This window comes from Capra hircus, chromosome 14 (genome assembly GCF_001704415.2).
Source record: "Capra hircus breed San Clemente chromosome 14, ASM170441v1, whole genome shotgun sequence".
Taxonomy (NCBI): Eukaryota; Metazoa; Chordata; class Mammalia; order Artiodactyla; family Bovidae; genus Capra; species Capra hircus.
The window spans coordinates 93,102,259-93,115,997 of record NC_030821.1 but is presented as its reverse complement, the minus strand read 5'-3'; the positions used below and the strand labels follow the sequence as shown (position 1 = coordinate 93,115,997).

General features: G+C 46.6%; 1 protein-coding gene across 11 annotated transcripts in view; it reads right to left on the bottom strand.

Moving 5' to 3' along the window:
- Nucleotides 1-13,739, bottom strand: part of RIMS1 (regulating synaptic membrane exocytosis 1) — a 599,631-nt gene that overhangs the window by 239,998 nt on the left and 345,894 nt on the right. For all 11 annotated transcript variants that reach the window (XM_018058836.1, XM_018058838.1, XM_018058839.1 and 8 more), the window contains exons 5-6: nt 10,806-11,146; nt 5,370-6,217 (exon numbers count right to left, since the gene is read on the bottom strand). In XM_018058836.1, the coding sequence (XP_017914325.1) occupies nt 5,370-6,217; nt 10,806-11,146 (1,189 nt within the window). The remainder of the gene's footprint in view (nt 1-5,369; nt 6,218-10,805; nt 11,147-13,739) is intronic.

Below are 13,739 nucleotides of genomic sequence, written 5' to 3'. Positions count from 1 at the left end.
CTTGTTCCTGACTCCTCAGTGTTTAAGCTGTCAGGGACCCAGACTACACAGTGAATAGTTCACAGTGCCCACAACTGACACATGGATCCCCTGAAACTGTTTTTGTTTTATGGGGAAAATTCAACCTTGTGGTTCAGTGTCCTCAGTCTCTCTTTTCAATCACTCATTTTTTGCTACCTTTAGAAGCATTATTTCTTGCCAGTCATCCGGGTAACACACACTCCTACAAGGACTGCTAAATGATGCTTAGCAGTAACAGCTACAAAGAAACCTGGTAGCCCTTGTTCATCAGAAGCCATTCACAAAGCGCTTTAAAAGTTCAAAGGTAATATTAATTTGGGTCGTAGTTTTCCCAGGCTCTCAAAGCCAGCAAGAAGGCAAGGATTAAAAGGGAAGGAAATCCTTTTATCCCACGCCAGACTCTTCTTCCAGTGTGCTCTGTCAGAGGGCTTCAGGTCCCTTGTAAGTGGCAGGGATGAATCCCCTGATTGAGGCAGCGATGCTCTGCTTCTTCTGAGCTATGATGCCTTTTCCTCCTCTCACCTTTTCCTCCTGTCATCCACTTTGCACTGCCTGCGTCTCTTGTTTTTCTCCTTAGGCCTCCTGACTCGATTCCTTAGGGGCACAAATCTTCACTGGACCTTGCCCCAGGGGATCTTGTTACACATTTTATGTAAATTCAAGTGCTTTCTTATTACAAGTAAGATTTACTTCTCTGTTTTTCTTCTGCATGGAGAGATTCAATACTAATAATCTAACACAGTGGTCCCCAACCTTTTTTTTTTTTTTTAATAAAAAATCTTAAATTTACTGTATGTCATCAGTCCCCCCCCCCCGCCCCATTAATGCCACCTTTCTTGTCTTGAATTCAGTCCAGGTACCACATTACATTATCATGTCTTCCAAATCCCCAACCTTTTTGCACCAGGGACTGTGTCATGAAAGACAATTAGCCCAGGGTGGAGAGGGAAGTTTCAAGATGACTCTCCTAAAGAGCACACCACATAGACCCTCACCTGCACCGTGCACAGAAGGGTCCACACTCCTAGGAGAGTCTAACGCCACCATCGATCTGACAGGAGGTGGGCCAATGCGGAGTGGCTGTAAGTGCAGAGGAAACTTCCTTCCCTAGCCTGCAGCTCTTCTCCTGCTGTGTCCGCAGGCTCCTCGCAGACCACCGACCAGCAGTGGTCCCTGGCCCAGGGGTTGGGGAGCCCTCATCTAAGAAATCAGAGATGCCCAATTATTTCCAGCATCATGCTGACTATCTATGTGTTGACTTTCAGATACCATTTGCCCAGGGAACCTTTCTGGTTAAACATCTGGACACAAAGCAAAACTGCATCAATACATCTGGAAGGAATACTCCTTTGATGCATTTAATACATTATACTTCATTGTGTAATTATACTTTATTGTTTATTTCTCTCAGCAACATGTAAGCTCCATAAAGGCATGCAGCACATGTCTTTGTTTTTGACATCAGTGTATCCACCGAAAGTGTTAAACCTACACTTACTAATAAACACACAAATCAACTCAGCATAATGATAAGGATAACAACATTTATGGCAAGAGTAGTACACATATGTTAAGTAGACGCCTTGTGCCGGAACAATGGTCTGGAGGCTTGTATTCCCTCAGAATTCACATGTTTAAATTTTAACCCCCCAAATAGGACGTGGGGCCTTTGGGTGATGCTTATATCAGGAGGGTGAAGCCCTCATGAGTGGGATTAGCGCTCATCACATACCCCACAGAGCTCCCTGCCGCCTCCCCCACGTGCGGACACAATGAGAAGGAGCGACTCCACCTGAGCTAGAAAGAGCACCTTCCCCAGGACAAGACCATGCTGGCGCCTGGACCCTGGGCCTCCCAGCCCCTGGAACTGTGAGAAAATGAATTTCTTTTGTTTACAAGCTACTTAGTCTGTGGAATTTTGTTACAGGAGCCCAAACAGACTAGGAGAGCCATGCAAGTGTTCAACAGTTACATGATGCATGTAACTGAAAACCTGAGCAAGTGAGTACACGGGATACAGTCAAAAGGCTGCTTTCTTATATTTATTCCATGAAGATCATCGTCCCCGACCGTGAAGGTCGCTGTACGGCTTCCTCTCCGGGGAAGATAGCTCTTCCCTGATTACTCGTCCCTTTCTCATCCCTCTAGAGCCTGGAAGATATTAAGCGGGTTCTTTCACCTCTTCTTTGTTTTATATATATATATATATATATATATATATATATATATATATATATATATATATATATATATATATGATGATCTCACCTTCATTGCAATACTAGTTCTATGGCACATATGCCACAGGCTCATCAAGACAGGAAGAATGCTAACTTAGCATCCTGCTGCAGCTACATGAGCTCATCCAAACCACTCAGTCACCTGACAAAGTGGAAACTCTCATCTCCACTGTGGCAATAAGAAAACTGAGACTTAGGGATGCTAAAAAAGTCGTGCAGGGTCACAGCGTGCTGTAGACGATCACGGCTGAGCCCTTGGTCGGCAGTGGTAATCCTTAGCAATAAAGGCATTAATCAATATTACAGATTAAAGTTAAAGGAGGAAAATGCCTATGCTTCATTCATAGACATTGAGAATGAGATTATTTATAAATGAAGAGAAAACAGGGCTGCATGTATCCGACAATGTCTCCCATGCTTCCATATGAAGAACCTGAACCCCAACTTCAGAGGTGGCTAAATTTCAGGTCGTCACCCAAGTGCCCAGAAGATAATTCCTGAGAAAGGGAGATAGTGGCCAGAGACATTAAGTGCCTCTCATCACACTAGCTGCCTTCCTCCACTCACCCACACCACCAGTCATGTTTCTTTCATAATCTGTTGTTACTGTAAATAATCCTGAGCTTCATTTCTAGTTTCATGCCCATTGTGATTTATTAAATATATTCAAGTGGAGCTGGTGTACGCCCTTTCTTTACAGAGTAGGAAAATATACATATGGAACTATATCTATATCCATCCTCATATGGGGTTTTCTGCACACCAATTAAGCATATCCACTTACTTAACACTTCCCTTATGACTTAAGGGAAAAAAAAATACATGTTCACAAAACACAACATTGAGGCACGAAAGAGAGCAAAAGTCTACACATCATCTGACTTTTAAAACACCAATATGCACTTTATAAACATCAATGCCTAACTGAAAAAGCCAAATTCACCCCTCCCTCATACTCCAAAGATACCTATTACCAGTTGAATGGTAGTACTAATAGCAACAGAATGAGCTTTTAAAATTGTGCCCAAATATAGCATAAGATCATTGGGACATGCTGCATGCATGCTAAGTCGCTTCAGTCGTGTCCCACTCTGTGCAACGCTATGGACAGCAGCCCACCAGGCTCCTCCGTCCATGGAATTGCCTAGGCAGAAATACTGGAGTGGATTGCCATTTCCTTCTCCTCACTGGAGCATCAGTTCAGTTCAGTTCAGTCGCTCAGTCATGTCCAACTCTTTGAGACCCCATGAATTGCAGCACACCAGGCCTCTCTGTCTATCACCAACTCCCGGAATTCACCCAAACTCTTGTCCATCGAGTCGGTGATGCCATCCAGCAAGCAGATTCCTCAGCATCTGAGCTACCAGGGAAGCCCCAGCACTACAACAAAGATGATAAACACCACCAACTGAATTTATGGCTGTGGTCAGTTTAAATCTAAGCGAATAGCAGCAAAAGGAGGAGACTCTTCAAAATAAACACAGGAGTTTAAATTGAAATTGATGTATCTTCTAGAGCACTATTATCTAAAGGATTTTCTGTGATGATGGCTCTAGAATACTAAATTTCCCAGAATGAGAGGAACCAACCTCATGAATAATTCTTGTAACTCATTCGGTGCCTGCGGTGACGTTTTTAAACTCCACATCCAAAAATTAAAGGAGACAAAACACTAAAACCTTCCATTTGCTGGGAGACTGCCTGGGGCATTCCAAGCCCCACTTTCCTCCCCAACTTTTACTGAGACTTAATTGACATACAGCTTCCCTGATAGCTCAGTTGGTAAAGAATCCTCGAGCATTGCAGGAGACCAGATTTCTGGAGCGTAGATCCACTGGAGAAGGGAAAGGCTACCCACTCCAGTATTCTTGGGCTTCCCTCGTGGCTCAGCTGGTAAAGAAACTGCCGGCAATGCGGGAGACCTGGGTTCGAACCCTGCAGGGGCGTACCTTGAGCCCAGCACACGCGCCTCTCAGCCACGCTCCCGAATCCCGGCGCTCTGCACACACACCCTCAGTCCCCAGCGGGCACCTCAGATTCCTGCACACGAGCCCGGAGTCCCACACTCCGCTCATCCCTTGGTCGCCCCTCGGATCCCACGGTTGGAAAGATCCCCTGGAGAAGGGTAAGGCTACCCACTCCAGTATTCTGGCCTAGAGAATTCCATGGACTAATAGTCCAAAGAGTGGGACATGACTGAGCGACTTTCACTTTCACTTTCCATGGAAGTTTAAGGTGTAAACCTAACCACCTGCGGATTTCCAGGAGGCTCAGTGGCAAAGAATCCACCTGCCAGTGGAGGAGACCCAAGAGATGCGAGTTCCATCCCTGGGTCTGGAAGATCCCCTGGAGTAGGAAAAGGCAATCCACTCGTGTTCTTGCCTGGAAAATTCTATTGACAGGGGAGACTGGCAGGCTATACAGTCCATGGCACGGCAAAAAGTCACGCTGCTGAGCGACGTGTGAACTTAAACTAACCATCAGACATACATAGGAGGCCAGAAGACTACCCCAGGAAGCTTAGTTAACATCTGTCTTCATCCGGTTACCAAAATAATAATTTTCTTGTGACGAGAAGTTTTAGGATTTGCCTTCGTAGCTTGTTTCTAATATACCGTAAAGCAGGGGTAACTGCAGTCACAGTCACCATGCTAGACGTTACCAGATACGCTTGTAAACCTTGCAGGCGCGCACCCTGAGCGGACAGCACACGCGCTTCTGAGCCACACTGGCGAATCCCCGAGCCTCGCACACACGCCCCCAGCTCAGCGTATATCTCGGATCCCAGCACACGAGCCCCCAGCCCGGAGCGCGCACTTCGGATCCCAGCACAAACACCCCCAGCTCCGAGCGTATATCTCGGATCCCAACACAGGAGCCCTCAGGCCGGAGCGCGCACCTCGGATCCCAGCACACACCCCCCCAGCCCCGAGCGTATATCTCGGATCCCAGCACACACCCCCCCAGCGCCGAGCGCATATCTCGGCTTCCGGCACACGCCCCCAGGCCGGAGCGCGCACCTCAGACCCCCGCAGGAGCGCCCGGTTCCCACCCACCCCGGCAGCCCCGCCGGCGCCCAGAGCCCGCGCGCCGCCGCCGCGCGCTCACCCTTCTCGCTGACGCTCTCGCTCTCCAGCTCCACGTCCTCGCAGCTGGTGTACTCCGGCGTGGACACACCCTCTTCTTCTGAGCTGCTCACGGACATCTGGCGCCGCTTGCCGCCCCTCTTGGCGCGGTGCGGCTTGGGCGGCGACGGCCGCACAGACTCGGACTGGTCGGAGCTGAGCGAGTCGTTGCGCAGCATGGTCTCCACCTTCTCGCGCTTGGCCTTGCGCACCAGGACGGCCGAGCCGGGGTCCAGGCGGCTCTGCTTCCGGAGCGGCTCCGGGACCTCCGCGGGGCCCGGGCCTGGCCGGGGCGCCGGCGGGCTGGGGTCGGCGAGCGGCTGGGCGCCCGGCGCCCGGGCCTCCGCGGTCCTCTCGGCCGAGTAGGCGCGCGGCGAGGCGGGCGGCGAGCCGCGGGCGGCGTGGGGCGCGCGCGGGCCGGGCCTGCCCTCGGGCCCCGCGGCCGCCTCGGTGCGCGCCAGGGACACGTCGCTGTGGCGCCGCTCGTGCCGGGCGCGGGACACCCGCGCGTGCATGCGCATCTGCTGCTCCTCGGGCGGCGGCTGGACAGGGTACCGCGCCAGGTTCGGGTCGCTGCGGTACCGGGTCTGGTACTCCTCCTCCTTCCGCTGCTTCTCCGCTTCAGCCACCGGGCCTTCCTCGCGTTTCTCCGGCACGACGGAGTAGTCCTGGGACCGGCCTTTCTCCAGCCTTCGGCTTTCCCGCCTTTCCTTCCGCTCCCGTTCTTCCGCGGGCGCCTCTGCGGGAGGCGCCGAGGTCCTGGGCGCGCGTTTGCGCTCGCCCTTTGGGGCGCCTTTGCCATTCTGCTCGGCCAGCCCTGGGGTCTTCTTCCTGGGATGCACAAAGAAACGTGGAGAAGGAGAATCGCGTGTAAACTCAAGGCGAGGACCAGACCTCAGAAGCAGCATCCTTGGAAATAGTTATCCTTCGATGTCTAATTAAAAAGCGAGATGTTAAAAAGGCACATTAAACCCGTATACCTGAGTCGCTTCCTAAATAAGGCTCCTTTGAGTTACAAGATATTCAGGGTCTTCACAACTGACTTTCAGATTTTTTAATTCTCTATCAGTTAAACAGTTCATTTTAAAAATAAATAAATTAATGCACTAAAGGAACAAGTTTTATGCGAACCTCTTTAACATGTTCTAGATAAAATAATATAGGTAATAATAAGTTAGGATAAACACTGATAGATATATATCAGTTCAAAAATTAATACCTGACATACATTGGGGCAATATATATTAATCTCTTATAACTGAAACATTCAAGGAAACCTGACTACAAGTATGTCCATTTCAGAAATTAATTCTACTAGCACTTCAGTTGTAGAACAAAAGTACTTTTTAAGAGAGCATGTGCAGTGCAACACTTTTTAGGGAATTGGTTAGGGAAAAAAAAAATGATTGAAGCTGAGCCTTCATTTTACCTTCCCCAGCAAAAATGATAGAAATGTTGACGTTTTGAAATTATTATTCATTTTTCCTCCCTCCCAGGCCTTCTCCCTCATTCCAAAATGCAGAGCACAGGGAACCATGTTCAATATCCTATAATAAATCATAACAAAAAGGACTATGAAAAGAAAAAGCAGTTTGTGTTCTACTTTGCTTTCCATCTTGTAGGAGGCACTGGCAAAGATAAAGGAAAAGTGTTTCACGGTTACATTGTTTAAGATGGCCCCATGCAGCCCTTTCCTGAACACTGTAGTCCGTCTGCTTTGGGAAGCTTTCAGCAAGGACACCAGAAGTTACAGAAAGGGGATGCCTCAGCAAAGCATTCAGACCCTATATGCTCTACTGTGCAGTTAAAATGGGGACAGCTAGGCTCTTTCTGGAATCCTTAGATCCATCGAAAGGGCCTTCCAGAGAGAACACTGGACGTCCAAAAGCAGGCTTCATGAGCAAACACTGAGAATAATACACAAGATGGGGAAAAGCAGAGCAGTTTCTATCGTCCATTATCAAAGTAGTAATTGCTAAAATATGTTGTGGGATCAGTTTGAACAGGGGCTGGTGATAACGGAAAGAAAGGGTAGAGGGTTTCCAATGACACAAAAGCAAAACAGAAGCCTGGTCAACTCTGCTTGAGGCATTTAGATCACTTGGTCCTTTGAACTGGGAGAGATTTTCAGGGAGGGTGGAGTTTCACAGGTAGCATTGCTGTTTTCCCGCATAAGGGTCTGCCATGAATGCAGTCATCATAATTAGAGTTTTCATAAAAACGTGATGAATGTACTGCAAACCTCAGTAGCTCATTAAAGCAGAGTTGCCCTTGTTGGAAGTTTCTATAGAGTCGATATTTTTGTGGTTGTTGAAATGCTGATCAATGATGCTTACCTTGCAGAGTTCATGTGCAGATTAAAGGAGACAGCATCTGTGAAGATGCTTTATGAAAGGATAGCCTTATATGCAAATGGGACTCTTCTCCAGTTTCTCTGATTCTTGTCTTTGAAATAGGCCTTTTCTCACCTCTAATGTTGCCATCCCCACTAGCTCTTGATGAGTGTACAAATTAGGATCAAAAAGATTAACATCTTGTTTCCAAAAGAAGTATGTACCCCGGTGTTTACTGCAGCACTACTTACAATAGCCAGGACACAGAAGCAAGCTAAATGTCCATCAGCTGTTGAATGGGTGAAGAAAACATGGCACGTATAAAATACAGTGGAATATGGTAATAAAATAACAGGAATAAAGAGGAAGAAAATGTCATTTGCCACAACATGGATGTGACTAAAGATTGCCATACTACGTGAAGTAAGTCGGGAAGAGTACAAATTTGGTATGTTATCACACGTATGTAGAATCTAGAAAAATGGTACAGATGAAGCTATTTGCAGGGCAGGAACAGAGACACAGACTTAGAGACTAGAACTTGTGGACACAGCTGGAAGGAGAAATGAAGTGAAGTGAAGCTCAGTCGTGTCCGACTCTTTGCGACCCCATGGACTCTCCAGGCCAGAATACTGGAGTGGGTAGCCTTTCCCTTCTTCAGGGGATCTTCTTAACCCAGGGATCAAACCCAGGTCTCCCGCATCCCAGGCAGATTCTTTCCCAGCTGAGCCACAAGGGAAGCCCAAGAATACTGGAGTGGGTAGCCTATCCCTTCTCTAGCGGATCAGGATTCCCGTCCCGGGAATCAGACTGGGGTCTCCTGCATTGCAGGTGGATTCTTTACCAACTGAGGTATCAGGGAAGGAGAGAGTGGGACAAATTGAGAGAGTAACATTTATACACTCACATGTAAAACACATAGCTAGTGGTAGAAGGAGAGGGCGGGATGAATTGAGAGACCAGCACGGACACACACACACTCCCATGTGTAAAACAGATAGCTCGTGGGAAGCAGCTGTGGAGCATAGGGGCTCAGCTCAGTGTTCTGTGATGACCTAGGGAGTGGGATGGATGGTGGGAGGGGGGTCACAGCGGGAGGGGGTATATCTGTATATATAATTGATTCACTTTGTTGTATCAGAAACTAACACAGCACTGAAAAGCAACTGTACTCCAATAATAAAAATTTTTAAACAATGAAATATAAAACAAGACAGCCAGCCACTCCTTCAGGCTTGGCTCACTCTCTCAAGGGCCCTGACTACCAACCAGGTCCCTCTCTTCCTCCTTCTCCAGCCCCAACATCCTCACTGTTGTCTTCGGTATTATAATCAGCAAGTCATTTATATCACCAGAGAAGCTATTTGCCCTTATCAGTCTTTTTCAGATTTCATCAAAAAGCCTCTCCTTGGTGCCTGCTCTCGACTTCTTTGTAGTTTTTCACAGGTCATCATAAGCAGGACTCAGATTTTCTCTTTGGAAACTCTAGACCTCCAAACTCTTCCTCTCCTTTAAAAGAAATCCTTTTCTGACCAATCATGAGCTGCCCTTTCAGCATCTTTTCTCTCCTTAACTCGCAGCACTTTGTCACCATGCTGCAAGTCTGGCCATCACCAGGGTGGCTCTGGTGTCTGGCCATCATGGGCTCTCCTATTTTGCCTGCTCATCCCACAACTTCTGGGTGTCCTGTCTGCCTGTGTTCAGAAGGTGTTCCCCTTTCCTGCAGCCTCCAAAGGACGTGTGTTTGTATTGTCTAGCTCTGATCATGTCAGCCCTCTGCGCCAGTCCACTGCCCAGGGCTCTGTCTTCCCTAGGGGACAGTGTGGTCTCTTTCCCAGGATCTGAATGGAGAGGCACCATGCGCCAGTCATCTTGATGCCCTCCGGCTCCTGCAGTGTTCGGTAATGGTAAACACTTGGTGCCTACAGTCTGCATTCACGAGAGGCCTCCCATGGGCCTGCTGCTGAGCACAGGTGCTCACTCAGTCCTCCAAGGTGCCCATGAGAATCCCTGGTGACAGAGCCAGGCCTCGAATCCGGATCAGTTCAGCTTTGAAGTCTTTGAGCTTATTGTGAAAGTTTCGTTTGACAAGGAGATCAGAAACCTTCCTCAGATCCTACCCTCGGATCCTGTCCTCCCACCCAGTGGAATAAATAAGCGTCACACAGATGAAGGCAGCCACATCTAGTGCTAACCGTCAGGTGTCCCAGACTCCCAGCCTCGGGAAGAAAAGGGCTATATTCCCCCTTGTTAACGCTGTCCCCACCAACTGCCCAGCATCTTGTCTGGCCATCAATACACGTTTCTGAATGAATGATACAGTAGACAAATTGAAATTAATAAGCTCATCACATGAGCCCAAGCTTACAAGTCTCCATTGCAATCCATTGTTTTCAGGATAAAGTCTGTGAAATTAAACCTGTCTAAAAGGCCCAGTGTGATCTGGGCACTCAGACCTCACCGTCATCCCCTGCTCCCCGCTCTCCAACTCACCCTCCAGCCAAGAGCATCCTCTGGGTGGTCCCACTGTTCCTTCCAGCCAGACACCCGTGCACCCATCCCTTGCTTCACCTGGCTCATCTCTAGTCACCTTCAAAGCTCAGCGTAGAAGAAAGCATCCTCCAGGAAGCCTTTGCTGATGCACCCCCAGCCCTAAGTGTGTCTGCTCCCCATATTCTTCTCTCAGAGCACATATTCAACTGCAGGACCCACTCTAACAGCCAAAAACAGCCAATGGCTGTTCTCACCAAAGGGCTGGAAGTTAATAGTACACTTTAAACAATGAAATATAAAACAAGACAGCCAGCCACTCCTTCAGGCTTGGCTCACTCTCTCAAGGGCCCTGACTACCAACCAGGTAGCCCTTGTTTACCTCCACGGGACACGTGAAAGACAAGCTTCTCAGCAAAGGCCTCCTAAGGAAAGATACGTTCTAGAGAGAGACAAAGGCAGCGGGCTCCCTATCACCTTTCTGGTTGAGTCTGAGAGGCACCCTTTCTGCATATCCTAAGCGGTTTGATTCCTGAAGATGGGTTTGCTCTCTATTTAAGATCTTGCCCTTTGCCTGTGGGTTGCTGACCTCTTACCTGTCCCTGGGAGGCTCGCTTCTAGATCTGGAGGATGCCTGCTTCTGCTCAGGGCCCCCGGCTTGTGGGGCGGGCTCAGCGCCCTTGGTCCTGTCCATCTGTGCGCCAGGAGCAGCCTGGTCCTGGGCGGAGGCCGCGGCGCTGCTCAGGGGGGTCTGCGACCTCGAGCGCTCTTGGAGCCGGGCTTTCTTCTCTCTAGGCGCCTCGGAACCCGCCCCTGTAGCCGTGTCGCTGAGCGTTCCGTCCTGACTGGGCTGCTGAGGGCCGCTGCCGAAGAACCACGCCCCTGACTTGGTTAAGATTTCCTGTTGCTTTCGACACAAATTGCATACCCACATAACCTATTTGAAGAAGAGAGAACGGTGTAAATTTTCTGTGCTGTGGAAATAAATTTATTTTCATCACACTAAAATATCTCTTAAGGCAAAACAGAATGGTTGTCATCTTTATGTTGATCCTTGAGCCGGTCTTATGAAAATGACCCCTGAACAAGTGTATGAATGCCTGCTCCGTGACCCACTGGAAACCGTAGACTTACGGTAACCAGAACAGAGTCTTTCTTGGCATTCATAATCTATGATTCCGAGTTTCCTATTACTGTGTATTCATCACATTTTGAATGACTGACTCTGAAGTTTCCTTTAAAATATATTCATAAAAATGGTCTAAGCAAGGTAGTTGATTGATTGGAAAAACGTTGTAGGGAACCATGGAATTAATATTTATGTACATACGCCTCAGTGTGTCAAAGGATTTAGAAGCTATCTGCCTTCTCAAGAACCATTCATTATTAAAATCAATATTATAAGATATTCAGGAGGAATTAACAAACAATGAAAGGTAGTCACTAAAGAACAGGACAGGCTATATGTGTTCTCTAGTTTACTAGTAATCAACTAAGCTCAGCTGTAAGAGCTATTTTGGAATCATCACTGGGAAACACATCCGCTGATAAATTATGAAATGTATCACCACTTAAAATCTATATAGCTGCTCTCTTCTTGGGCACGCTTACAGTGAAGGTAATAATGGGGACAACGGTGTTCATAGAAATAATGAATAATAATACAACAGCCAAGCCCACCTCACTTATTCTTCTCGGCATGCACTCCAGGCTTTTCTTTGTATTTCAGACACAGCACCTCCAGGAAGGCTGATGACCTACCCCTAGGTGCCCATTTCCACTAATAAGACTAAGTCAACAGCCACTCAAATATATCACTTAAGGGTGGATAAATCCTAGATACGTCAAGTGAGAAGCAATGCAAGACAGTAGAAGAAGCAGCGTTTAGTTGGCAAAAAGAAGAAAATTGAATACTGAAAACTTTCCAATGGATATGAGGAAAATGATCACTTCTTACTGTTTATAAGACTAAAGCTAAAGCGATAATAAGGAAATGAGAATAAAAGTAATACATTTTAAAAAGAAAAATATTGCAGATGAACTGTTGAGAACTCCTTCTTTCCAACCAAGAAAATTCAAATGAATTAATAATATGGGGAAAACCAAGATGTAGCAAATATATTTGCTATAATATGTTTAAGATTTATGACACTTAACTCGGCCTTCTATATTTCCCTGGGTCATAACACAAAGAAAAGTTGGTCCACAGAATCATTTAACTATAACATCTGCACAGTGTATTATATCATGGACTTCCCATCTACTGAGATGTTAGACAAGGTGGGCAATATGCTGCGTATGCCCATAGCAAAAGAAAGGATGTATGGAGTGGACCTTCAATTTAACATGCTTGCCAAATATGGCTATACTTTGCACGGCATACGTCCATCTTGATGTTGTAAATAAGGTCCCTCAATTTCTGACTGGTTGAATGTGGAGGATCAGTGATAACGTCATAAGGATGATGGCCTATAATCAGGACTCCCATCAACAGTGACACCATGTCTCCTCTGCCCAGACCCTGAATGAGGACAGGTGACACCCTTCCTCTTTGGCTGCCTCATTGGTTGCTAAGACAGTGAAAAGAAAGTCTGAATTCATAGAGTTCTAGGACACTGATATGAAATTTTGACTATTTCACAGTAACTAAGTAGATATTAATATGGTATTGATTACACTAATAATTTGCAAAGTATTACTTAGCACCAAGTTAGTTTCTTTCCTACAAAAACATTAAGGTGTACTTAGGATAAATATACCTTTCCTTTAAAACTATACAGAACACAGCAAAATTTACAATTATTACACAAGTTCCAAAATGAAATTAAGCTGAGTAAACAGGCAGAAAAAGAGCAGGGAGGAGACTATACAATTCATCACACATCTGCGTATTTCTTATAAAATTTTTATCACAGTTTTATTTGATTGTTTCATGACTTTAAGTATCATAAAAATGAACTAATAAAAAGTAATTGTCATATTTGGACAAGTTCCAAATTTTGAATATGTGCAGAACTGCTGTAGGATTAATAAAAGCAAATATAATGTGCTTTTAATTAATTCAGTTCAGTTCAGGCACTTAGTCATGTCCAGCTCTTTGCAACCCCACGGACTACAGCCCACCAGCCTTCCCTATACATCGCCAAATCCAAGGGCTTGCTCAAACACATGTCCATGGAATTGGTGATGCCATCCAACCATCTCATTCTCTGTTATCCCCTTCTCTTGCTGCCTTCAATCTTTCTCAGCATCAGGGTCTTTTCCAATGAGTCAGTTCTTCACATCAGGTGGCCAAAGTATTGGAGCTTCAACTTCAGCATCAGTCCTTCCAATGAATATTCAGGGTTGATTTCCTTTAGGTTGGACGGGTTGAATCTCCTTGAAGTCCAAGGGACTCTCAAGTCTTCTCCAATACCACAGTTCAAAACCATCAATTCTTTGGTGCTCAGCTTTCTTCATGGTCCAGCTCTCACATCCATACATGACTACTGGAAAAACCATAGCTTTGACTAGACAGACCTTTATTGGCA